Below are 27747 nucleotides of genomic sequence, written 5' to 3' on the forward strand. Positions count from 1 at the left end.
AAATGGTTTACAGCCTCCACTACTGAGCCTGGTTATGACTGGGCCTGACTTTTCATATGAATATGTCTTATGGTGGAGTGTCCTTCAATGAGTCTATTTGCACGTATACTAAATGCATAGATTCCATGGCTAGGTCTTGACTCAAGCGATTGAGCTGTCTTTGTGTATGTCTACACTGCAGTAGATGTATCTTAGGCCTGGTCTATACTACCCGCCTGAATCGGCGGGTAGAAATCGACCTCTCGGGGATCGATTTATCGCGTCCCGTTGGGACGCGACAATCGATCCCCGAATCGGCGCTCTAACTCCACCAGCGGAGGTGGTAGTAAGCGCCGCCGACAAAAAGCGGCAGAAGTCGATTTTGCCGCCGTCCTCACAACGGGGTAAGTCGGCTGTAATACGTCGAATTCAGCTACGCTATTCACGTAGCTGAATTTGCGTATCTTAAATCGACTCCCCGCTGTAGTGTAGATGTACCCTGAGATAGCTTTGATCTAGCTAACTTGAATAACAGTGGGGCTGAGGGGTTGGTGGCGAAGGAGGGTGCTCCGGGCTGGGACTGAGGGTTTGGGACCCAGCCCCACCCCAGAGCCCGCACCCCCAGGGGAGCCCTCCCCCCTGCACCCTAACCCCTTGCCCCAGCCCAGAGCTCCCTCCTGCACCCTGAACTCCTCATTTCTAGCCATTCTGGCACCACCCCAGAGCCCGCACCTTCAGTCAGAGCCCTCACCCCCTCCCGCACCCTAACCCCCAATTTCATGAGCCATACAATTTCCATACCCAGATGTGGCTCTCAGACCAAAAAGTTTGCTCACTCCTGCCATAGACAATTGTTGAAATGTAATGTTTTCATTTAGTATTATAGTATGCTATCTATCCCTGTCTCTTGAGTGTTTGATCACAAATTCCGCAAATGAAAAAAAAAAAAAGGTTGAAAATCACTGTATTAATATGAAGCAAATCACTGTGGTAGTATTTGCAGTTAAAAACCTTTAGCCCTTGCCTTTTTAGAATTGCAGTTTCTGTCTGAGCAGAAAAATTGAGGGACCCATTTAAAGTTGAGTTCTTTATTCATGTACAATGTTGGATAAATCCAATCCATGGCTTGCTGCATGTACCAGGGTTTCCTCTGTATTATGTAGACTTGTTTCCATGGGTAATAAGGCATGTTTTTATATAGAGATATTCAAAATGTCAGCACAAAATCCAAACATGTATAAAGGAACGAGCAGAGGTAGTTGCCAAACCTTGTTTGATTAGACATACTCAAAATACAAAATTCTATAAAGGAGTGATAGTTAATGAAGCCGAGATAGAGAATTACCTGAGATAGGTTTACTTGTGTACATGAAAAAATTTAATATCGCTTCTAGGTGTCTCCAGGCTGTTGTTTATTTATGTATTTTCCATCCTCATGAGCTTCTCCTCTGCACTCTGATCTTCCCTTATTTTTTTTTTTACTTCCCACTTTGACTCAGAAATATGTATAGTTCAGTCGACCTAAGGCCTTAAAAAGCCTGACAAATTTAACTTAGGCATGTGTGGGTTGAGGACTAGTGCTCTGAAGCTTTCAAGTCCGTGCCTGACACCTTGTTACAGCAATCTGAACAAATGAAAATGTGAACGTTATTTAAACAAATTTAAACAAGAACGTGGAAGCAAATGCTTCCTTTTGCTTTAGTGAGGTAGGTTTTTATTTTACAAAGCCGTGGATTGCATTATTGTATTATTGGAGGCCTGATCCAACGTTCATTGACGTTAATGGGAAATCTGCCATTGACTTCAGTGGAATTTTAACAGCCCCCCAGTGAAGTTTGATTCTCAGTGTCTTTCAAGCAAGTAATATAGTATTATGCAAAGAACAAAACTGGGAAATGTTGGAGATGCCTATATACTGTACGGTAAACTCAAGAAACAAATGGTGTACAACAGGAAAAGCCCAAGGGCCGGATTCTGAGATACCTAAAATTTTTAAGTTGTTGGAAGTTTTCCCTTGTAAAAACTAGGTAAGGACCTCAGGAAGTGGCCTAATGCTAGCAGATTAATACAAGAAAAAAACAAATCTAAAAGTGATAGGATTTTAATGAGCTTTATTAATCCTTTTGCATATGGTAAACTTGGCTTTATGAGATGATCTACAGAACACTCAGGGAGATGCAGATATTGCTGGCAAACTAATGCAAGTCCCAAGGGCTTGTCTGCTTTTCATACAAATAGAAAATCTAACAGCTGTGTGGAAAATAATTTAAGTGCAATAAAAATAGCGTAGATTAACCTTTCTCTTGCTCATTGTGTGCTGCCGTACATCCATTTGTTTTTAGATTTTTGTTTTACGCATCCAGTTTATCTAAACAAAAAAACTTTACACACGTAGTCTTATACTTTATATACTTACAAATATCCACCTATAACAGTTACAAGAACTGAGATCTTTTAGGGTTTGCTACATAGTCATTGGTACTGTACATAGTCCTGTACAACCAAATTATAATGTCTGCAGACACTTCTCAGTTAAATTAAGTCACTCATAAGGCCAAGTTCCCAATATGGAGAGAGTTTAAACAAAGCCAAATTTGCAAAGTAGCCCACAATAGAAATAAATGGAGTCACCTTGAAGACTCTTCCCATACAGCTCATTTTTTCAGACATAAACGTCTTAAAAAAAAACCAACAACCTTACAAGCACCTTTTTCTGACATCTGTCTTTTAAACTGTGTGATTCATTAGTTAAAACTGGGGTAGTCTGATTTAATATGGTTCACTTTCCATGACTCAAACCTAAGACTAGCTGTTCTGTATTGGCGGTATTCTTTATATAGCATGCCTGTATTTGTCATCATTCTTCCTCATTGTTTTATAATCTCAGGATAAATTGTTTTGGGAATATTTAGATCAGTTTTCTGTGAAAACCAGACAAACTATGGCTCACTGAACTTTTGAAGCCCAAATTCTTTTTGCAGCTGATTGGCAATGTTGAAAATCCACCCGCACCTCCCCCACGAGGGAAAGAAAATCTAGCTCAGTTGGGTTTAGTTCTGTCATTTTCTCATATACATTAACTCTTAAGTGCCTTTCTGTCTGAGTTGCATAACTGATCTGACCGTTTCCAGGTCACAAATTTGGACAATACAGGAAAGGTTTGCAACAGAGCAGTTTTATCCTTGGAGGCAATTACCATGACAATGAACCAGCCACAGGAGTGCATGGTGTTTACAGTGCCTGCCAGGATGTCTCCAAATTCCAGTTCTGAATCATATTGCGACTCTTTCCAAAGTGAAATAGCCTCTTAGAAGGAATTACTCTCTGCTTGTTCATTTGTGTTAATCCAGCTCTGCCGTGACCTTTCTTTTAGCTGTCGAAGTGGGGACAGGGCTCCTTTTCATTCCTCTGCCAGCCAAAGCACACATCATAGCTGTCGTTGCCAATAAACGACTAGTCCTGTTCCCACTTCTGCCTGTGCAGAGGGCCCCTGGGCAGTAGATTCCGAGCAGTTCCATTTCATGAGGGGCGCAGAATGCAGGGGGGGCTCTCCATTGGAGGCACATGCCTTGCATTGGTGCCAGCTCAGCAAGGGATTCTTGCACAGCCATCAAGGGTGGGTGGTTTGGAGAGGTCTGAGATCCAGATTGTCTGGCTCCTCACTTTTGCTGGAAGTAGTAGGGTTATGGAAACCACTCTGTGCCTTAGGCTGATGTTGATTCTATGTAGTGTGCCACAGTCGAAAGAGGATTTTTTCCCTCTTCCCGCCGTTGCTATCCCCAGTGACAAGTTGAATTACTTGAGGTAATCCAGGAAAAAGATTTCTCTCAAACTGGAGGTATTGTTTGGCTTAGTGAGTAAGGTTCTGGACTGGAACTTAGGAGGCTGGTGCTCTAGTCCAGGCTCTGCTACTGTCCTGTCATGTGACCTCTGATACCTCTGAGCCTCTGTTTCCTCTGTGATGATGATGAACTTTCTACAGTGCTGCCTGGTGCATCCACCAGCCAATGACTCCTCCGCAGTAATAGTATATCCAGAAACATATGCCAAAGGCTACCAAATCCATAGTGAACCATCACAGAGGGTAAATTTGTAGGCAAGGGCCATCTACCGAACATGCCCCTGGTTGTAGGGAGAGTTCTAGGCTGGGAATGGGTGCCAGAGGTGTCCCTGATGACCCTAAATACTGTAGGTTATATAATTTACAAGACCTATCTGTTTTCATTTCCTGTCTCTTGTGCTCTCACACATATGAGATCAGATTCTCCATTGCTCTGCACCTTGTGTAGTCACTTACGTTGGTGTAAAGTGGGTGTAAACTGTTACCACTCTGATTTAGTAGCATTTTACACTTTCTTTGCACTAGAGAATCTGGTCCAGAATTTTTTGATGCTGCTAAATAAAATCAAGTATATTTCTAGTATGTATTAGTACTAGTAATAAATTAAACTTGGATTAGTTAAACTAAGAATATTATCCATATTCTTTCTGTTGCTGATTGAAATAAACAACATCTACAGATGAGTGCTAATCCATATGCTGGTTTATGAAGACAGAGTCTTCCAGGGATTGTCACAAATCCACATGATGTCCCCTGAGTGCTAGATTTTGCATTTGTATCATGGAGTTAGCTGAACGTCACATAGAGGCAGACGACTCCCTATTAAACATGCGTCTGTGAAGGCTCAGAAACAGTAGTTTTTTTCCCAGCAAAGGATGCAGAATAAATTATATTCCATAAATTTGATCCAGTTATAGGATGTTAAATCCAGTGTTACAAATGGCAGAATGCAAACCAAACCAACCAACCAAACAAACAAACAAAAAGGGTATGTGTGGGAGGGCACATTCTACATCTCACTCATCATTAAACCTCTTAGCAGGAAATCTACCATTTCAAATACAGAAGACTTTTATCTCTGAGGGCATAGGGCCATGTTCTCAGGTGATGTAAATCAGTACAGCTCCATCAAAGTCAATAGAACTGTTCCAATTGACACCTATTGAGGTTCTGTCCTATAGTCTCTGGAGGATGGCTGAATGCCTACAGATGAACATTTTAGCAAAAATTGCTGGAAGATCTTATAACATGTCAAATATTCCATTTTTTTGAGATATGCATGTTTGGTTTGAGGATGGAATAAGATGAGCATAGCTTCATGTAATCACAGACAGTTTATTTGCAACAATAAATTTGCATAATTTCTCGCATTTTAATCAGGTTGGTACATCAAATAAGGTTCATTCACAGCTCTCTTGTACAGAAATATTCCATTTAACATTGTCCAAGGTCTTCTTTCGCTATAAAAGTCCTAGAATGTAGTTAGGAAATAACTCTACCTTCTCAATTTGGTAATCTAGTGAATACGTCTTTTTAGAAAGACTAAAATACTGTTCTTAAAACAACTTGTATGTCCTAGGAGTGGATAATCCTAACAAGTTTTGTAATAGCTAAATTACCTTCTAGGGATCTTGGAGAAGAAGTTTTATTGTCTTTGACTAGAGCTGCAAAAACCACATCATGCATTCCTGAAGTCACTCAGACACTTGTACACCTCTACCCCAATATAACGCGACCCGATATAACACAAATTCTGATATAACGTGGTAAAGCAGTGCTCCAGGGGGGCGGGGAGGCGCACTCCGGCAGATCAAAACAAGTTCGATATAACGTGGTTTCACCTATAACACGGTAAGCTTTTTTGGCTCCCGAGGACAGCGTTATATCAAGGTAGAGGTGTAGTTTGCTAAAGGTCATACATATACTTTTTAGGGTCCCAATTCACGAAAGCACATAAACTTGTGCTTAACTTTAAGAATATTTTTAAGTCCTTTTGACTTCAGTGCAACTTAATCACATGTCAGTTTAAGCATATGCTTAAATATTGTCCTGAATATACTTGTTTTCCTCAATCAGGGATTAGAGGTATTCTGTTTTGGAGACCAGAGATGCCAAAGAGTTTAGGTTTAAATTTCAGATTTTTAGGCATGTGTGCATTTACTGTAATTGTGTGCAGAGACCTGTCAATGGCATGTGTTATTAAACATGCCAAGGCTTGCATATTTTCATGCCCACAATTCTGAATGACAAGATGGCTGTGGCTGGTTCGGGTCAGCTGACTTGGGCTTGGTGCTAGAAATTGCTATGTAGATATTTGGGCTCCAGCCCGAGGCCGAATGTCTACACAGTAATTTTTCAGGCTGGGAACCTGAGCCTTGGGTGAGCCGCGAGTTTTTTTTTTTATCCCTGTCTAGACATACTCTCAGAGGTCAGATATGGGGAGATTGTTTTATAAAAAGCCTTTTCCCATGGATGATGTGGTGTTTTTGTCGTTTATCGTTTTTTGTGTCTGAATTCATTTGAGAGCACAGTGATTGTCTGGTTTCACCCACATAGTTGTTATTGGGGCATTTTGTGTCCTGGATGAGGTACACCACATGCTGTGATAGCCATGTGTAGGACCCATTGATCTTGAAAGGTGGGTTGTTGTGGAGGGGTGTTGATTATTGTAGCAGTGGAGAGATGTCGGCAGGTTTTGCATCTGTTGTTCTGGCAGAGTCTAGTGCTGCTTTGAGTTGGTGGGTCCTGGTCTGTGGGGAGCTTGCTTCTGATGATGAACATCAGTCTCTAATGTCCATCCAAACACTCGTTTGTCTGGCAGTCTGGGAAATGCCAGGGTTCTCAAGTTTAGCTGATCTCAGAGGAACAGAACATGTGAATCTACTATTTATGTAATAAAAATATGACTAGGGCTTTAAAAACTAGGCTCTATAGAGCCTACATGATGGGTTTGTTTCCTCTATGAAGATTTAATAGCACAATAAGGTTTTCTAGAGCCCTCCAAGGGACCCTTAGGCCTGTGGTGTCAGCATATACTTCCTAAAATGTGAGAAGAAATAAATCCTGATGTTACGGGGTTATTGTTCAGAGTACTGCAAAAGGGAATTATTCACATAAGTCATGTAAAGGACAATGGGCTTGAACTTGCACCCACCTGAGTTGAGGGGAGTTTTGCTATTTACACTGGATGGGGGGAGGTTTTAACAGGAGAGGAAGGATAGTCTTTTTTTCACATTGGACATTAACAGTGACTGGGCAGGGTTGGGATGGGGGGGTTGCTTCTTGTCTCAGTTAAAAGTGAAAAGTAATCTTTCTTAAATATTCATTATTTTTTTTTTTAAATCTGGTTTGGTACTTCTGCATTTCTCTATAAAACCATGCTTTGAGATGGTCGGGCTGCAGGAGGGCAACTGGCACCTCCTGCGGGCGCTGGGTGTGAGATTTGGGGGCAGCCAGGCTGTGGGGTGGTACCTCCAGTGGGCGCCGGGCACAAACTTGTCTTGTAGAAAAGGTGCTGAACTGGAATTCCAGACATCTGGATTGAACAAATCATTCCATCTTCCTGGGTAGAGAAATTTATCCACCGAGCAGAGATCCGGCACAAAACCCACCTGAAGACTTAAGCTCTGCATCTGGGTTGTACTGGAGACCTGCTGGCAAACAGCTGGGCAAGGGTGCTGCATGCTCCATGTGAGCTTCAGAAAAGCTGCAATAGGAGCCGGCTAGTTGAGGAGCTGCAAACTTGACCTTTGCATGGATAAAGTGGGCCTGTAGCCGGGTGCTGGTGCAGAGGCACCCAGTTAGCCCCTGCTCAGCCAGCCCCAATCAGGGGAAATAGGTTGGGGCTGGGGAGAAGTCTGGTGCCTGGCCTTTAGAACTGGCTGCACCTGTGGGCTGGAGGGTTCAAGGACTATAAAGGCTGGCTGGCTGGCAGTCAGAAGGAAGTGGGGGCTGGCCAGGGGAAGGTCAGTCTCTGGGTGGAAGTGGAGATTGTAAGGCCTGCAAACTGTATATAGTAGGGTTACCATATCTCATAAATAAAAAAAGAGGACCCTCCACGGGCCCTGGCCCCACCCATTTCCCCACCCCTAACCCCGCCCCAACTCCGCCCCTTCCCCACCCTAACTCCGCCCCCTCCTCCCTTCCACTCCCAGCCAGGGGGAAAGGGCTGCCCCAGTGCTACCGGCTTCAGGGTTTGCTGGGCAGCCCCCAGACCCTGCGCCCCCAGCCGGCGCTTCCCCAGCGCAGCTGGAGCCCGGGAGGGGAAGCGCCCAGCCGGGGGCGCAGGGTCTGGAGGCTGCCCAGCAAACCGTGAAGCCGGTAGCGCTCGGGCTTTGGGCAGCCCCTATGCCTCCGGACCCTGCGCCCCCAGCCGGGCACTTCCCCTCCCGGGCTCCGGCGGCGCAGGGTCCGGAGGCACGGGGGCTGCCCGAAGCCGGTAGCTCTCGGGCAGCCCGGCTCTTAAACAGAGCCGAAGAGTCGGGGAGGAGCAGAGCCGCCATTTTCCCGGACATGTTCAGCTTTTTGGCAATTCCCCCCGGACGGGGGTTTGACTGCCGAAAAGCCGGACATGTCCGGGAAAAAGAAGACGTATGGTAACCCTAGTATATAGTATCTCACTGATGGTGGGAGAAGTCTGTAAATAAAGCCATGGGTGCTGCAGAAGGAGAAGCCTCTCTGTGCGTTATTGGGGCAGCCAGTGGGCCCCAGGAAGAAGGATGGGCAGGGGACCTGTTACAGGGCCCATTATTCTGTGCTAGTGATTGCAGTCCATAGGCTGTCTGACCAATATTGGCCAGGCAAACATGCCCATCAGTGGCAAGTGGGTGAGTGTCAGAAGACAGGATACTGGGCTAGACGGAACTTTGGTCTGACCCAGTATGGCCGTTCTTATGTTCTTATGACATTAGGAGCCTAAATATCTCAATCTCTGTGCCTTTGTGCCCCATCTATAAAATGGGGTAATAGCACTGTCCTACCTCTAACTGGCCCTGCGCATGGAACTGGAAGCATTTCTGAGCATGCTACCATGGCAGTCCTGGACTTCAATCTCTTACCTAGCAGCCTAAATTTGGCTCCAGGACCTGTCTCCTATCCTTCCCTTTGTCATTGGTATCTACATATACCACAACCACCGGCTCCTCCCCAGCACTACACATAAGCCTATCTAGATGTCTCAAGAGATCCACAACCTTCGCACCAGGCAGGCAAGTCACCATGCAGTTCTCCCGGTCATCACATACCCAGCTATCTATGTTTCTAATGATCGAATGGCGCATTACTAATACTTGTCTCTTCCTAATAGTTGGAGTTTCCTCCCCTGGAGAGATATCCTCAGTGCGAGAGGATACCATAACATCATCTGGAAGGAGGGTCCCAACTATGGGATCGTTTCCCTCTGCTCCAGTTTGATGTTCTCCTTCCCTGAGACTTACATCCTCCTCAACAGTACAGAGGCTGTTGGACTGGGGGTGGGACCATTCTACTGTGCCCCAGAAAGTCTCATCTATGTACCTCTCTGTCTCCCTTAGCTCCTCCTGTTCCGCCACTCTGGTCTCCAAAGCCCGTACACGGTCTCTGAGGGTCAGAAGCGAATGCACACATATGCCACCCACCCAAAGGGCAGATAATCATACATGCTGCATTGGGTGCAATACACTGGAAAACCCCCACTCTGTTGCTGGACTTCAGCAACTGATTTCAGAGTCACACTGTAAATGTGTGGTGGAACAGGGACTTGGACACAGGTCTCCCAAGACCTATGCCTGTACTCTAACTCCTGGATAATCCTTCCTCTCTAGAAAAGTTGTGACTTTGCCAAGTCCATACAGTCAGTCAGTGCCAGGTTTAGGGGAAGGCTTCAGGAGTTCCTGGGTTCCAACCCTCCCCTCAGATCCACACATATCTCTAAAGCTTAGAAAAATAAGGTAAGGAAGAGTCCCTTATCCTTTGCTTTCTCTGTTGGCTCTTGTTTGTGTGAAAGTTAGTATATTTGGATCTATCATTAATTGCTAAAAAAGAATGTGTTAGGGTGTAGTAGTGCTGCTGTAGCTTCAAAGGAAACTGATAGCCTTGCTGTTAAGTAGGGAAAAGAATATTCTTTTCTAAAGGGATAGCTGCTTATTTCTTCTTTGTGTTTAAAATCATCATAGTCCTGCAAGTCATCCTGTTGATGAGACTCTTTCTAGCTAGCAAGGAGTTACAGATTTGAAGGGCCAGATCCTCAGTCCTGCTTCATCCCTTTTGTGCTGCTTTGGCAGTTCAAAGAGACTGTGCGGGTAGTTTAAATAGCTTGGTGTGGGGGGACTCTTCAGGTGGCATCTGTCCAGTGTAAGCAGCTGTGCGGCCTCCAGAGTAGGGGCATGGCTGAAGTAGAGTATTGCCTACTCTTTTGATTTTATCCTGTGTCCCATGATATCTGGTGTTTTTCTTAAAGTCTGACCTCCTGGAGTCATTTGAATACAAGAGAATCTCAGCTTACTTTTTTTTTTTTTTTTAATGAAAGTGTTTATGCCCCATTGTTGTGAGGATAAGCTTGAAAATGTGAACCCTAAAGGTTGAAAAACCAGAAGGGAACTAAAAAGAACTCCCAATGTGTGATTTGGAGGCCTGGCTAGTGGTTTTTGAATGCTTGGGGTTGGCAATATTGAGCATTGCTGTACTCCTGCAATCCTCCGTTACCATAACTGTCCCTTGTGAGCCACTGTAGCTGGGCACAACTTAGAGGAGTAGCTATTCGAAATCACATCCAAGTTGGATACATCCCAGCCCTGTTCCATGATCACAATGAGAGAGAAAAATGTTTGGAACCTGAATCAGTCTGTTCTAGGCCTTCTGCATTTTATTGAAGTTGCAATTGCTTTATAATAAAAGGACAGCTCCTCATCTGGTGTAAATCACTGGAGCTACTCTCATTTACACCAGCTAAGGATCTGGTCTCAAAATTGTGCTTAAATCTCAGTTTATTTAATTATTTTTCAGAAATGTTCCTTAACTTATTTCATTTTTTTCAGTGTCCGACAGATACCAAAGCAACATTTGGGGTCCATCTTAAAATAGTGGGAGACTGGACAGGTATGTAGAAACAAACTTTCCTTTTTAGGCACAAATACCTTCACTTGAAATTTTATCTCCTGAAGGCTTGAATACAATGATCAAACTTTGATTATGAAGATTTTTCACTAGAAGTTATTCATATTTATTTGTCAAAAGTTGCCTTTATTGCTTTATCAATGCCACCGCTGACTTTTTCAGATGTGTATTTCTTTAGATAACACATTTTTTTAGTACTAACAGATGTTCTGATTGTCAGCTAATTATTAGTAATGTGCTTCAGTCTCTATGCTTTTTACAATAGCCTGCTGCCTCTGTGCCAAGTGTAATGGTGCCTGCAGAAATGCTGAAATGTGCACTCCCTTGATAAGGGGATTTTAATACCAGCAGTTCGGTTGACTGCCGGGTTAATTAACACCTATGGCACACTGAGATTACAGGTTGCTTTCATGTTCTCCTCTGCTCTTCCGCTGCTCTGTCAATATTCTCCAGACCGCAGGTGTCAACCTGGATTCCATGCAGAGGAGAATTCTAATTTGCTGCTCGACGTGACAGCTGTTTACTTAGGTGACAGTTGTCATTGGTGTCTGATGGCTGATTTTTTCCAGCTTTGCATTTTCTGTCTTAAGAGGAAGCCGGCTTATTTGTTTTTTGTAGAGGAATGTCTTCTATATTCACTTACTCTGGTTCATCAATGTGGGGTGGGCTTGGTACCCACCACTTCTCCCCAGGACCAGAGAGCCGCTTAAAGAAAAAACAAAGTGGGGAGGTGTTAACTAACTGATCTTTCTTGAGGGGTTGGGAACTTCAGCAGGTGCGACTGGCTGCCTGATTTTAGTAGACGTGGTTTTGTATGTTATACTCCTTTCCCTCTGCTTAGTGTTTGTGTTATCAGTTTAGATGGTAAGCTTTCTGGGGCAGAGACTCTGTTCTGCTCTGTCTGGACAGTGCCTAGCACTGTGGGACCCCATTCTCAGTTGGTCCTTAGGCTCTACCATAATAAACCTGGTTAATAAATAAGAATAAGAATAATAGACAGTTGTACTTTCCTTCAGGTCTGTCTCCTCAGCTTGAATTCCTGTTATTTACAGCTCTCTTCCTGTATCCCGTCATTACATTTCAAATAATTTACACCTGATACCATTGAGGGCTCACGCTGTATTGCAGAGAGGTCAATTAAACGCGTACATAAGAACATAAGCGTGAATTAAAGGGATGCGGTGGTGCAGATATGTGGTGAATCAGAGACGCGCTGGTTAGTTCAGAGCAATTTCCCATGTCCCTGGCTGCTGCTCCTGGTACCTGCACCTGTGAGATGCCGTGAAGAAGTGGTAACCTGGGTTGCTTCTGGCTCCAACGACTTGAGGGAGCAGCTATACCATGCTGCTATAGGCATACCTACGATAGATTTTTTTTTTTGGCTAAGTCACTCATGTGGGTTTTGTGCTTTTCTAAAAATTGAACGGAAAACCATGTGGCCTGAGTATTTGGGGGCAGGGAGGCAACTGCCCGTGGGTAGGAGATGTGTGTAGCGCTGAAGTCAGAACAGGTTTGAAAGAGTGATTACCACATCCCTGATCAGGCGATGACAGAAGGATAATTGAGCTGGCAACTCCTTGTGGGAGGTTTCTGTTGCTGGAACATCATTTCTTGCCTAGGTTCCAGCAGATATAAATTTAGCATCCCAGTAGATGTAGGAAGTAGCTTCTGAATGAATAATTATGACTTCAGAAGTACCTTTTCAGGCCAGGAGCAGATATTTAATAGATCTTCAGGCAATATAATTACTCACTCCTAAGAATTAGTGATTTAATACAATGGAACATGGGATGCATTTGAACAGCGGGGGGAAAATGTAGTTTTGAGACTCATTTAAAGGGCATAGCCTGTGGGCCAAATCTTCAGCCAATGTGTATCAGAGTAGTTCCATTAAAGTCAGTGGAGCCAGGCCAGTTTACACCAGCTGAGGATCTGGCACGTTAATTAATACCTTTTCAGAAAGGCTGTGCATGGTCTCCCATTTTGTTGGCAGAACATGCATCCTGAAGATGACTTTTGGGTGCAGATAAGAGTACTTTTCATTTATGGTCATATGGTAATAGTACTGGAGATCCCATTGTGCTAAGTTGTGCAAAAACATATTGGGAAACAGACACTGCCCCCGGGGGTTTATGATCTAAATCAGTGGTGCCGAGCCTGATTACACAGGAGGGCCACATAAATCTAAACACAGCCTTGTGTGGGCCGAACAGATTCAACGTATTTTAATAAGATTTAAAATCACTTGTATTGATTTATATTTTAAGTTCAGCTTGTTTCGTGTGTATTTAGATAGGTTGTATAAACTAAAATGATGTAAACATGACAACAAAATGCTGATGAATTGGCGTTAGTATATTGTGTTGAAATAAGGTGTGGGCCTTACGAAATGCTCTGGTCGGCCATATGCAGCCCCCGGGCCATAGGTTGGGAACCCCTGGTCTAAATAGATAGGCCAGACAAAGGGTGGGAGGCAAGGCATAATTATTCCTTGTTTACGGATGGGGATCAGAGGCATAGAGAAACTAAATTACTTGCTCAAGGTAATACAGGGAGCCTGTGGCAGCACCAGAATTGGACCTCAACTACAAGACCAATCTTTTCTCCTGTATTTGAATCCATAGCTACCTGATTTGTATACATTTAGGGCAGTGGGGCTTGGTGGAGTGTGTAATTCTGTCCCTGGGAAAGAACAGCCACCTTGTTGGCCTTGTAGAACTGCTCAAGCATCCGTGGCTGTAGGGCTAGACTCTGCAACTCCTGGATGCCACACTCATTGTTCCAGGGCTACAGTTTGGTGTTTAACTAGCAGAGAAAGAAGAGATGTAATCCTGGAAGACATCTGTCTGAAAGGGCTAGATTGGTGCTAAAAGAAATTCCTTGTGTAAGATTTCTTAAAGGAAATCACAATCCATGCAAGATTTTATTTCCTTTTAAATGACTTGATGGGGGCTTCTGATCAGTCTGCTTATGCTTAATGAAATACAATGTACTGGGTATCACCCCAAAACTTTATCAGGTAAGGTCACATACACAGGTGGGGCTTTGGCACAGGCTTGCCAATAAAGAATGCCCAAGTTCTAATTTATCCTCTGGGAATGACTCTTTTTGTGACTAGGGGCAAGCAATATAACCTCCTCCCCTTAATTACCCTGTTTGTAAACTGCTTTCCTGGCTCCCATATATGTTGTGAGGATTAATGAGTTGATATCTATAAAGCATTTGGCAGATGGCAAGTGCCATCTAAGTGGTACATTAGCCCTGGTCTGCTCTTAAAACTTTTACCAGCAGAGCTGTGATGGATAGGGGTGAATTTTTTTTTTTTTTTTTTTCTGATATAGCTATGGTGCTAAAAGCCCTAGTGTACTCATAGTTTTACCAGTATAAAAGTGCTGTGCCAATATAGTTTATTTTGCTTCCCAAACTGGAGTAAAGCACTGTTGGACCATGTAGCGGGGTGGTTACCCGCTCCAGCCCTGACAGGGTAGAAGCCAGCCCTGGGAGAGGGCCCAGGGCTAAGAGAAAAAGCCCAAGCTGATTGGGGAAGGAGCTACACCTGGGCCACGCCCCAATCAGCGTAGCTGGGCCTTATAAGAAGTCCAGCGCAGCCAGAAGCTGAGCAGAGTCTCTCCTCTAGTTGTGGAGGGAGACTGGCCTGGCCGCAGGGGAATAAGAGGGTAGCTGGGAGTGAAGCAGGGCTGGGGAAGAGCTTGGGGAGCTGGGGAGCTCCAGTCTGGCAACTCCCCAGGCTGCAGGGCCTGGTTCCAGGCCCATAGAGGCACTGGGTGGTAGAAGAAGGCAGCAGGTCAAACCCCCTTGCCTGTGATGAGTGGCTTTTATACTGCAGTCTGCCCCAGTGAGCGGGGGGCTAGATGGTGACTGGCAGTAGCCCAGACTGAGGCGAGGTGGGGGTAGTGGGTGGGGGTTCCCTGGGGAGGGGAGACCCACAGAAACTGTTGGGGTATTGCCAGGGGCCCAGAGAAAACGGGCGCCGGAGTCTGGGAGGGACACAGGGGCCAAGCTGTGGCACTCGGGGGCCTGCAGAGGGCACTCCAGGTTGGAAATTGAGCTAATTCCCTGAGAGACCAGCAGGAGGCGCTGCAGGGGTGAGTCCCACACGCTTACAGACCAGTATCTACCAGGAGAGGAGGGGATGTTGCCCTAGGCAATTTGCCATCTGTAAAATGGGGATAATAGCACTTCCTACCTCACAGGCATGTTGGGAGAACAAGTGCGTTGAAGATTGGGAGGCGCTCGAATACAATGGTGATGGGGGCTATAAAAGTACCTAAGGTAGCTTTGCCACTTTAATTATGCCAGCATAGTTAAAGTGCAAAACTTTTCAGTGTAGACAAAGCCGTATAGTCTCTCCGATTCAGTAGGTAAACATTAGCTGATTAACACCTGTTTGTTCTGCTTCTCTACTTTCTGGCTGGTGACCCTGTTCTCCTCCAGACCCGGGAAGTTTGTTAGCTGAACGTTGACAGAAGTCCTTTAAAAATTTTTTTTAGTTTAATATTTGTTGTCAGCTTTGTTGCCTATTATGCTCCTTTCTCTTGCTGCTCCTTCAAGGACCATTGCTAGTTGTGCTTTAAAGCTGACATTTCAACTAACACCCCCTGAAGGGAATTGAGAGACCATAGGCCATGATGATCTGTCCAGCAATACAACAGCAGCAAAAACAAAACACCATACTGTAGCAAACAATGTGTCTTGCTCATTAACTGTATTTCAGGTCTTTAGACAGAAAGTGATATTGATAGCATTGAAATAGACGTGCTCTTCTGCAGCTCTGCAAGATGTTGTCATGGAAAATAAATATACAGCACACAGAAGAATTAAGGTGAACTGTATATTTTTAATAAATCCAGTAAAAAGACTGCAATATATTGCAATGTCTGCGGGGACAAACTAGTTAGGGTTATATTAAAAGCATTAGTTTTGTACTGTGCCTTAACTTTTATTCTGTAATGATATCATTCTGCTATCAGACTCTTTATCCCGATAAAGATGTTTGCAAGACGGATCCAATGTTCCTGGGTCACAACACATTGTTACAGGGACAGTATAATAGCACTGTGTTGGCCTTCAATTGAATTTGGTACTCTTACTATCCTGTACGTTACTACATTGGCCCAGGAAGCGGTAGACATGTGACTTTGGTCTGCTTGGTTTGGAGATGAGGATAAATATTGCAGTGAGGTTCCTCAGCTTTAGGTATTGACTCTCCTGGTTTGAATCAGTTATAGTATGTTCTTTATCATTGTTGCCAACTCTTGCCATATTTGGTGTTTTTCTTAAAGCTCCAGCTCCTGGAGTCAAGTGGTTTCAAGAAAATCCCAGCTTTCATTTAAACAGGAAAAAAATAAATCTCTCTTCCTCATGGATGTGAGAAGTCTGAAAACATGAGTTGAATGCACCCTGAAGGCTTCAAACCCAGAAACCAAATAAACTTTCATGCTTTTTAAGCCAATCTTATGATGTTTCAGAATCTGATTCTTGCTATTTGAGCTGGAAAACTGGCTTAAACAGGCAGCTGGGGATTTCTTGGGATGGGGAGTCCTCATGTAGTGAGACATGGCTGCATGGGCTCTGTGTTAACCCCCCACAGCTCTGAGTATAGGAGGTATTCCTGGGGGCAAGTTGTGACGTGCTGTGAGCCATTTCAGCCAGATAAAATGTAGTGGTAAATGTAGGAACTGGAAAGAGAGTGATATTTCATTTTCAGAAACCTAAAGGATACAATTAAAACTGTTGAGATAGCCGACCATGTAATCAATAGTCACCACAACCCTAATTGAGTTTGGTTCAGAATGGAGAGAGAAAGAGAGAGAGGGGATGGGGAATTTGAGTGAAAGAGTTGACAAACTTGCCCCATTATCTTCATAAGTTATTGATTGCTGCTGAGTTTCTTTTAAAATATCCAGTTGCTAGTTAGTAAACAAATAAATAAACAGTGATCAACATTCCCTCAAGATCCCTTCTCTTTTGGGTCTATTACATTTCATGCTAGTATGCTTCAATAATGTTCCTCTTTTGTTACATTAGATTTTGCGAGGAAAAGCAGCAAGAGAGACGATGCCATGTTCAGAGCTGTACAGTCGGTCACGCCAGCAGAATTAAATCTCAGTTTAACGTTCCAGAATCAGCAACAGTGGGACTCTGTTAGGCACACTAAGGCTTTAGGCTTAACTATCCGATTTTCAGACTAAGAAGTCCCACATTATTGGTGAAGCCTTCTGATCTTGCAGTTCAATAAGGATCTGATTCTGCTACCCTTACCCACAGCCCCACTGAATTTAGTGCTTCCATGCATTAGAGTTGCAGAAATGAGCCATAAAGAGCTTTGATTTTGTTGCTTATTTGATTTGATTTGTATAATTAATAGAGCTGGGCAAAGAACTGATTTGTCGGTTTGGTGCAGTTCTGAAAAATTGGGGGAAAAAAAAAAAAAATCAGTTGAGGTCAAACCAAAACTGAAATTGTGGGGACTTTTCAGTGAAACAGAGTCTGTTCCAGAGCAGGGATTCAAACCTGGGTCTCCCACATCCCACACAATGCTCAGATCACTTGGCTGAAGGTTATAAAGATGCGTGGGAGGCCCAGCAGCACCTTCTCGTCTGGCTGTTTTGTGAATGGCCGAAACTATTTGTAGCCAATTCACAAATAGTTTCAGGTTGACTGAAGCTGTGTTTTTGGGCAAACAAACTAGTTGTCTGAAAAATTATGCCCAGCTCTAAAACTGAATATTCATAATAAAAACATAAAAATGAGTTAGCTGTGTCATTAGCCAAAGATTGCCATAAGTAATATAATTTTTTTACTCTTTAGAACCATTTATGTTCATTGATTGATTTTATTATTGTAAATAGATTACAGATTACAGAGGAGTAAGGAGTCCAGAACAAATTTCGCTTACTGGCTAGACATTGAAAGCCTCAGTGCCCTTTTTACAAAAGGAAAGTTAATGACAACAAGTTTACCTTTGTGAATTTTTTTACTCTTAACTTGGATGATTTTGCTTAAACTGATCTTCGTCTGATTTGGTATAAAACACCCTGTTATTTGAGTTAGCTGTGCTTGGAGTAGTCGGTTTCCTAATTTAAAGGAAACAGTCAAGATTGTTCGGCTTGAAAATTAGCCTATAGCAACAGCCTTCCTACAATGAAGGTCCTATTTTGACAATTCCTGTTATGGCCAAACCTCCATTTTTTACACTTCCCAAACTCTCGGTGACTTCTTTAAAAAAAAAAAATAATAAAGACAAGGACGTAATGTGACCATTAGCAATTATCTTCGAAAAGTCATGGAAGATGGGAGAGTTTCCAGAGGACTGGAAAAGGGCAAATATAGTACCAATCTATAAAAGGAGAAATAAGGACAACCCAGGGAATTACAGACCAGTCAGCTTAACTTCAGTACCCGGAAAATAATGAAGCAAATAATTAAGTAATCAATTTGCAAACACCAAGAAGATACTAAGGTGATAAGTAACAGCATGGATTTGTCAAGAACAAGTCAAGTCAAACCAACCTAACAGCTTTCTTTGACAGGGTAACAAGCCTTGTGGATAGGGGGGAAGTGGTAGATGTGGGATATGTTGACTTTAGTAAGGTTTTTGATACTGTCTTTTATCACCGTCTCATAAACGAACTACAGAAATACAACCTAGATGGAGCTACTATAAGGTGGGTGTATAACTTGTTGGAAAACCGTTCCCAGAGAGAAGCTATAAGTGGTTCACAGTCAAGCTGAAAGGGCATATCAAATGGGGTCCTGCAGGGATCAGTTCTGGGGAGCCTATGATTCTATGACTGAATGATTTAGGTTTTTCTTATGTTTCAATATATTATGTGTAGGAGACGATGAATAATCTTGTAGTTAAGACACTGAACTGCGACTTGAAAGATCAACTGCAAGTTGAATTTTCTGATCTGCTTCATCTTGTCTGACTTGGACACTTTCTCTCTATGCCCCTGTTTCACATTTTGTAAATCAGGGACAGTAATATTTCACAGGTGTGTGGTAACTGATTTTTTTTTTTTTTAAATTACTTGTGGCATCCACAATTTGCTGGCCGTTGTCCACATGTGCTCAGATAGTGTCTGCCACAAAGAACTTGTAAGACGATTTAAAACAGTCTAATGATTGTTGGATGGCAGTGCATGCATTGTGTATGTATGGTACATTCATTTGCAAGTATCAAAGAGATCCAGTTTGTCAGATAATTGGAATAGGAGTTACTCTTATTATTTGGTTTTCAAAACAATTATGCTGCTTAAACTTTGCAAATATAGTAAGAGAGAGAGGGCCATTAGTAGCGTTTGCTACACTTTACTAAAGAAGATCATTAGAATATAAAGGTCCAAGTCCAGGTAATCCTGTGGATTTCTAAGCAAAGGTCCACCTTTTGTACGGTCACCTCTCTCTGTAATCATTACCAATATCCTGTATGCTACATTATGGGTTATTGAAGAAGACAAGGTCTCTGTCCTGGGATTTTCTATGCTAAATTAGACAGATTTTAATCTCTGGTTCAGAAATGTTCAGTGGTGTTGCATCCTCCATGTGCCAGCTTTCCCTAGAGGGGGCATGGGTGCTTTAAACCATGAATTTATAGTGCCTGGCTGAACTTTCCAGTCCTGTGTGTATCTTTAAGTACCTTAGGTGCTTGTGGATTTCCAGGGAGACGTGAAGGTGCCATCTATTGATGTATGACTACGTCTCTAAACATGTCTCTGAACATGCATCCCCCTAGATATGTAAAATTTGAAAAATTAAAAAAAAATTACAATATTAACTACAGTAATAAAGTAGTTATTTATAGCTGCGTAGATTTTAAGACCAGAAATGACTACTGCGATTGTCTACTCAAACCTGCACAATACAGGGCACAGAATTTCACCCAGTGAACACAATCCAGCCCAATAATTGGTCGTTGAACTAGAGTATCCCATTAAAAACGTTGCATCTTATTTATAATTTGAATGGTTGTGACTTCATCTTCCAGCCAACAGATCTTGTTATTCCTTTGCTAGATTAAAGAGCACCGTAAAGTCAGATATCTTCTACATGTGTGTGGGTGCATATAAACTGTGATCAACTCACATTTGAACCTTTTCTTTGATTAAAAAAATAAATTGAGCTCCTTAATTGTCATCATAAATCATGTGTCAAGATATCAGATCATTCTAACTGCTCTTCTCTGCATGCTCTCCAGCTTTTCAACATCTTTTTAAAAAGTGCACACTAGAACTAGACTCATTGTTCCAGTAGTGGTATCACCAATGCTATATATAGTAATATCCTGGTCAGTATTCTCCATTCCTACATCCTAGGATTGTGTTAAATTCTTTTTGCCACAGCAGCCTGCTAGGAGCTCACATTCAACTGGTTACCAGCAAAGATCACTCCTCCTCCCAAATTATAACAACCACCACCGATCAACTGCCATGGCTGCTAAAATAAAAAACTATAAACACCCCAAGCCATTAGGGTGCAGGGCATGGCTCGAGAGATGACATTAGAAGCCTAGAATCAAAAGTGTCATTTTGTGACAACTAGCAATTGTCTGTACATGTCAAGGCAGAAGCACTCAATTCAGGCAAGGTGCCACCAGTGAAGACTTACTTTTGAAGGTTGAAGGTTACATATTTTAGATGGTCCTGATTGTATGACAAAGGATTTGGTGGTCTCAAACCATTATAGAGTGAACAGGTGTTAGGATGACTAAACTTTTCACTAACTGCATTCTCAGCAGAGTTGAAGTATTTGAATAGGCATGGACACTGAATTATCTTCACCCCAGTAGATGTGGTCACTCCAGATCAGCGCTGAGACACCGGCAGGGCTGTGTGGAGATAGAGGCATTTCCCTGTTGCTGTCCATGCTGTACACATTCTATGATTAATAATAATAAAAAAGGCTTGAGTCTTTGTGGCTGTCAGTCCAGCAACTTCTGCGAGCACCAAATTCACCAGAATGTTGCATCAACTTTTGGAATTTCAGATGAGCAAAATGAGGGACACAGTTCTGGTTGAATTTCTAGTACATGAGCAAAAAATAACGGTTGTAATATGATGAACATGGCACCCCTTAATGAGACAGGTGGTGATTAACTATTAACTAATATTCAGCAGGTGATTAATAGTACAAGAAAATACAACCATGTGAGAGATTTCAACAGAATGGCAAGTGCTTATCAAAAATGTGAATGATGTTGCAGCCTTGTGTGCTATGCATGGCAATGAAAGGCATGAGGGTCATGTAAGCAGAGGAGGGTGTGCTGTGACAGTAATTAGCAAGGGCTTGGCACAACCACCATGAAATGCAACATCTGACAAGCCATTGTTCACCATGCTTTTCATTTCACTGACATTACATATACTCCAGCCTCCTGCAGCTCTTCCTGCTTTCGTTTTGAACCCCACTTCTTGGTAACAGTGAGGTAAAAAAGAATATCATGTGACCTTTGGCTTATGCGATGTGTGACATTTTTACTAAATTGGTCCAGGATAAACTATACTGAAATCATCTTACATATTGTTTGTTGTAACGCCAGTTATGCAGCAAAAACATCAATATTTACGCTACTGGGGAAATGATTTTTTTTCTGCAGAAAACTTTAATGAAAACCAGAACATTTGTTTGATTTTGGCTGGCGTTGGGGGACCAAAAATTTGACTACCAAAATATTTTGCTTGAAAATGAAAATATTTTGATTTGGAAATACTGCCGTGTTGCCTCAGGGCAGTGGTAGTTCAGCTGCCTCAAACTCCCATTCTGTTCTAGGCCAACCTCCCAGATCAGAGTACATTTCCTGTGATGACCATAGTCTCCCCCCTTGGAGAGGAGAGGCGAAGCATCATGGGAGTCCCTGGCCATCCTGCATCTTGGGAGATGTAGTCTGAATGGGAATCCTGGCCCATAGAAAAGAATAAGGACTGGAGGCAGTGCAATAGTGTAGCCAAATTGAAATATTTCGGCTTTTGGCTGAAATATTTTGGTTTTTGAGTGCTTGGGTTTTTTGGAAAAAAATTGCAATTTTCATCAGAAAGAGGACACTTGTGAAAAATTTTTTTTTGTCAAAAGCCCAATTATCTATCCAGATACATCTCCCATGTATTTCAGCTAGTGCTGATCTTCGGAAGATCATCAGTGCACTTTCAGTAATTAGCAGGGAGCCTGTTCTGTGTTTGGAAGCAGATGTACTTAAACGCAGTGGGAGTTTGCTTGGCTATTTCTGACACAGTTGGAACCAAAAAATATTAAGCAGGGCATTGTGCAGATGGAATAGAGCATAACCACCCTCCCTGCGGGAGCATCATGAAGGATTGTGCCTCAGGAAAAGCATCCTGCTGTGTGCATGCCTGGTGGGGAGGAAGGAACTAAGTTTGATCAGGTTTTTGGAAAGGGGCTGAGGGTATGCTTCCCATAACAATGGAGTGATGGAAAGGAGTCTTAGCAAGTGTCTGGCTGGCTGCGTACTTGTGAAATGATTACTTTAATACTACTGGGATTTTATTGTGATCTCAATAATAGAGCTTGTAGAGCCTTGATAGGCATCTTTATATTATTTTGAATCTGAATAAATAAGTTGGTGGGTTGCATTCTCATTTCAATAAACAGAATTTGGCATCCTCCCCTAACATGCACTGAATATATTCCCTTATGTGTTTTGAGTAAGAGAGAAATGCCATTTCCTCAGGGAAAATTCCACATACACTCCCACACACGTTTTTCAAAAACATAACCAGAGATACTGTGTTTCCTTCAGTGACTACCACTGGACTACTGACCGCATAGTCCATTCTCCCAAGGATCTGTTATGATACAAGTATTACTCAAGCACTGCGTCAGCTCAGCAATGATGGGCTTTTTTAAAAGTGAAATAATAATAATTTGAAGAATGATTTATTCTAATGTGTATTATTGAATGTCTGTAGTCTGTGAAATGGGTTTTTTTAGGGCAATTACTCCCCATAATTGAATAGCCTGGGTATCTAATTTTGCTAATTGTAATTTTTTAGTAATTCAGTGGACAGTAAACCAACTGTTTAGCACTTAATTCATTACCTTCTGCCATTTCTGTTTGCAGCAGACTTGACTTCTCCTCTCAGGCTTGTTGTGTTGCTTGATTTATAATGGCGAGTGGATTCTTTGTAGGATTTAGATATTTTTCATGCTCTGTGGAAGGTACTTGAATGAGCACCATAAGAGAATTTAGATCTATAGATGGATGGAATCTAGGTACAAGTTAGATAGGTAGAAAGCAAGTGACTTTATGAATTGCAAAAACATTCATTGCACAAGTACATTGCTACACACCTTTCCCAAAGATTGTAAAAGGAACTGTGGTCTAAATAACATTTAACCAACTGTGTTTGAATCTGGTAAATGTCTCAGCACAATTCACTAATGTAATACGGCAGAGTAACATTTACAGCTTAGTCTTGTTCTCATTCAAGTCAATGAAAAAATTTGCTGTTGACTTGAGTAGGAGCAGACTTTGTACCATGTCAAAACTATTGTATTTAATATTCCCGTTATGTTCATAGAATCATTGAAATTAAAGATGGAAAAGGTTATCTAAGAGCAAATCCTATAGTCTTTACTAAGATAAAACTCCCACTGACATTAGTACAAGGACATTGGAATCTATAGATTGTGAATATAGAAAAAATAAGTTAAATATTAGTTAAAGAAGAAGAAAAGTATTAAGATTCATCTGTAAACTGTAGTCTACCCTTAGGATATTGGCTGGCTAAAGTCATTAGCAATAACTTCTTTAGCTCAGTTTTAAGACATAATAGCAGAAATGTACATAGACTGAGATGAAAAACAATAGTTAGATTTATTACTTGACACGTTATATGCTTTACTTTGTGCTATGCATCCAAATGAAATAAAGAGAAACTAATATATCATGTCTGGTTTCATTTTCCCGTCATCAAATGATCTCCTTCACACAGGGCATTGCACTTCATGAGATAGAATAGGAGGTGGAGCTTCAGATGTGGTGAGGTCTTGGGAAAAGTCATGCATTTCTTTCTGTGATCATCCCCAGCTGACTATTAAAGTTTATTCAGAAAACAGGAACTTAATTAGAATCCAGCTGAGCTCTGATTACTTTACAGTGCCCTGTGTTTTCAGTGCAGCCATGGCGGGGGAAGCTTTTGCAGTTAAACTTGTAAGTATTCTGGAAAAGTCAGAGTTGAAAACGCAATGGGAGTGATGCATTATATATATGATGTATAATTAATTATATTGTGTGTGTGTATATATAATGTATGTATGTTTTTGTTCCTTTATTCAACCCTTGTTTCTATTGATTTTTATCCCCTTTGGTTAGATAAATATATGGCTAGACAGGGATTGGAGGCATTGGCCCTTCAGGGTACATAGTGCTATTGTTTTTTCCATATGTGGTGGCTGAGAATTCTATCTACCTTTCATGCTTCTATGGCCCCATCTACCATAGTATATGAGCACCTCACAATCTTTTTGTATTTATCCTTACAATTTCCCTGTGAGGTGGGGCGGTGCTATTATCCCCATTTTACAACTGAGATGCAGAGAGACCAAGGGCCTGTCGACACTGCATTTTAAAACCCACAGCAGTGAGTCTCAGAGCCTGGGTCTACAGACTCAGGCTCATGGGGCTTGCACTACGGTGCTAAAAGCAGATATGTAGATGTTCAGCTCAAGCTGGAGCTTGGGCTGTAAAGCCAGGGGAGTGGGATGGGCTTCAGAGCACGAGCTCCAGCCCCAGCCACAACCTCTACTCTGCTGTATTTAGTGCCATAGCACAAGCCCGGTGAGCTTGAGTCTGTTGATCCAGGCTCTGAGACTCACTGTTGCAGTGTAGACATACCCTAAGTGACTTGCCCAGGTCCGCACAGGAAAGGTGTCTTCAAGTGCTAGGCTAATGCCCTCACCATTGTACCATCCTTCTTTCATTCTGTTCCTTCTTGTGTGAACTTGCTTGCTTCTGAAGTTTTTGAAAACTTATTTATAACCAAATGTAGCCACCATGAGTAAGAAACAGTACAGAACAAGGAAATTCTCAGTTAAAATGGCATATTTCTGCAATGTGTATTTCTGCAATATCAGCCCTGTTCTTGCCAAATTCTGTGAGCAGGTCCTGCTCCTGCTCACAGCTTGTCTTTGCTTTATATCAGTAAAGATTTGACTACTACTTTAGCACAGGCATCAGATCAGGCCTTTGATACAAGGGCTTATGTCTCAGGCTCTCTTCCTACTACATATAGTATCGGTCTCTCTCTTCCCTGCTCTGCCCTGCCACCTAGGTTTGTATAGGGGAAGCCCATTAATATTACTTTAATGTTTTATTGGAATGGAATGTGAACACACTTTGTTCAGGGGATGGTTAATTGTATGGTTTGGGGATGTAAGGACCTGCAGAGTACCAAAAAAAATAGTGGATGAAGGGGATGATGCATACAATGGCCTTTTAACAGCCTCAAAACACCCTCTGGATATCTCAGAAATTACAGATGGAAAAGGCCATGAGTCCAACCCTGGAAGTGTAAGATTATTCCCTCCAGTTCTAGTGCTTTGTCCACTCTAATTTTAAATGTCTGAAGCCATTATGTAGTAGTTAGTTGTGTATTTCTCTTGAGTGCCATAATGAATGTGCATTTGAAAATGGTTTGTGAAATGATCCAGTAATTATGGTCTAAAATAAGATCAAATGTGAATGGACAGGCCAGCTGGTACTTTACAAAAGATCACAGTCATGGGGTGATGTTTCTGCTGGTGATGGATGCAAAGTTTCAGCCTGGGATGGAATTCATTCCAGTATTTTGTTGCTGCTACTTGAATATGCTAGATGCAAAGCGGGGCAGCTGCTGCTCACGTGGACAAATATGTATAAAAATATCTTACACTTCTGAGCATCTTGATGGATCTGGTTAATATTTTTTATTGTGTGTGTGTATATATATGTGTAATACTAATGATCTCTCTCTCTCTCTAGATATAGATATAGATAGTGTTTGATTTTTACACACACAGTCACTGAAGCCATGGCCATGTGCTGGTCTCAGTGCATCAATGTTCATTTTATAATGAAATGAATAAATAAATCAGTAGCTTGACTCCAGTGTTGGACTGTTCCTGGTCCCCCCACAAGTTTACAAGGACTGGAGAGAGCACAAGGAGAATTCCCCCAAATCCTCCTACACCCAATTCTGAGCAGGTACAATGGGAGCCCTTTGTTGTGGTGCACAGACTTTTCAGGGCAAGTACCAGTGTCAGAGCTTAAAACATTTACATAAAAAGATTAGGTATGTTTTAATTAAAGTATAACTTTATTTTTTTTTTTTTTTTACTCTTTCTATATTCATTCTAAGCACTATTAGCTTTGCAGCACTTTATATGAACTTGTGTTGAGGAGTTAACTGTACCTTCACAAGGGAAAGAGGTATAACGTGCAGTATGTCTGAAAGGAAGAACAATCTTGTGGTTAAGGAACTGGATTGGAACTCAGAAGATCTGGGAATAGTTCCCAGCTTTGCCATGGGCTTCCTTTGTCACCTTGGGCAAGTCAGTTAATCTCTTGATGCCTCACTTCCCCTTCTATAAAATGAGATTAATAATACTACGTCTTTGCCAGTCTTGTCTGTTTAGACTTCAAGGTCTTTTGGGCAGGAATTGTCTTTTAGTATGTGTTTGTACAGTGCCTAGCACAATGGGACACACATTTCAGTTGGGGCTTATGGATGCTACTGTAATTAAAGTAATTAGGGCTAGTAGAAAATATCCCATTAAAAGTGTTTTACAATGGAAAATTGGGCTTCTGACACAACTTTTTTTTTTTTTTTTTTCATGAAGTGTTTTGTCATCAAAATACTCTGGCCCAAAGTCAAAAGATTTTGAACAAAAACTTGTGGCTTTCAAGTTTTCACCAAAAACTTTAAAACTTCTGTGGGGAGAGTATTTTTTCAGACCAGCTCTACAAATAATAATATACCCAGATCATTCTGTTGTATGACTGAGAGACTGGAGAAAGGAGAGGGGTTGGTCAGCATTCTTAAATGTCTGAACTAAATACAGGACAGATTAATTGTGTGCAAATCATAGCAGTTAGGGCGGATAAAAATGGTTTCCTACATGTTAGTAATAGCAAAAGGAATTTGTTTCAGGGATTTTGTGGCTTGTGCTCTAACCACTTATGAATGTTGTATCTCATTAAGTCTCTTCCCCACATCTCAATCTTACCTAGAATATTTGTAATATAGACTTTCTTCAAAAGGAGATGCATGTTCAACATTTCCTGAACTTCAGAAACTTTCAGACATTAATAAGTCACAGGACAAAAACAAACAATGGACACTGCACTCTTGTGACCTCTTATGGCTCAGCATAGTTGCCATTTTAAGTCCTTAATTGGCAAAAACATCATCTTAAACCCTTCTTAATTTTTTTTAAATAGGGCACTGAGGAAGTGCTTATGACAGTGCTTCTAAATTTGCAAAGCTTGGAGACAAGACCTGAGTGATGGGTCTGACATCATTTTAAAGCCCTTGACAGTTTTTTGAAAGCTGACTAAGCAAAAAAAAATTATATATATATATATATATATTATTGCAAGATGGTAAACAGTAGCTTAAGGAGCTATTCATAACAACAAGTGGGATGCATAAAAATGTACATAAAACTAGGCAGGTGTTTTAAGTTTGAAGTTGATGATGGCTGCAAACGCCCATGTAGCTTAGGGTAGAATTGAGACCTGTGTCTCAGAGGAAAGCAGAAGTGCTATAGATAATTACAGAAGCATAATTACAAATATTCCAAGCTATGAGTGCATCCCT

General features: G+C 42.0%; 1 protein-coding gene across 1 annotated transcript in view; it reads left to right on the forward strand.

Annotated features, from left to right (window-relative positions):
* The window catches only part of NOX4 (NADPH oxidase 4), a 139859-nt gene that overhangs the window by 45317 nt on the left and 66795 nt on the right, over positions 1–27747 (forward strand). The window contains exon 12 of the mRNA XM_034758988.1: positions 10834–10894. Coding sequence (XP_034614879.1) covers positions 10834–10894 — 61 coding nt within the window. The remainder of the gene's footprint in view (positions 1–10833; positions 10895–27747) is intronic.

Source organism: Trachemys scripta, chromosome 1 (genome assembly GCF_013100865.1).
Source record: "Trachemys scripta elegans isolate TJP31775 chromosome 1, CAS_Tse_1.0, whole genome shotgun sequence".
Classification (NCBI taxonomy): Eukaryota; Metazoa; Chordata; order Testudines; family Emydidae; genus Trachemys; species Trachemys scripta.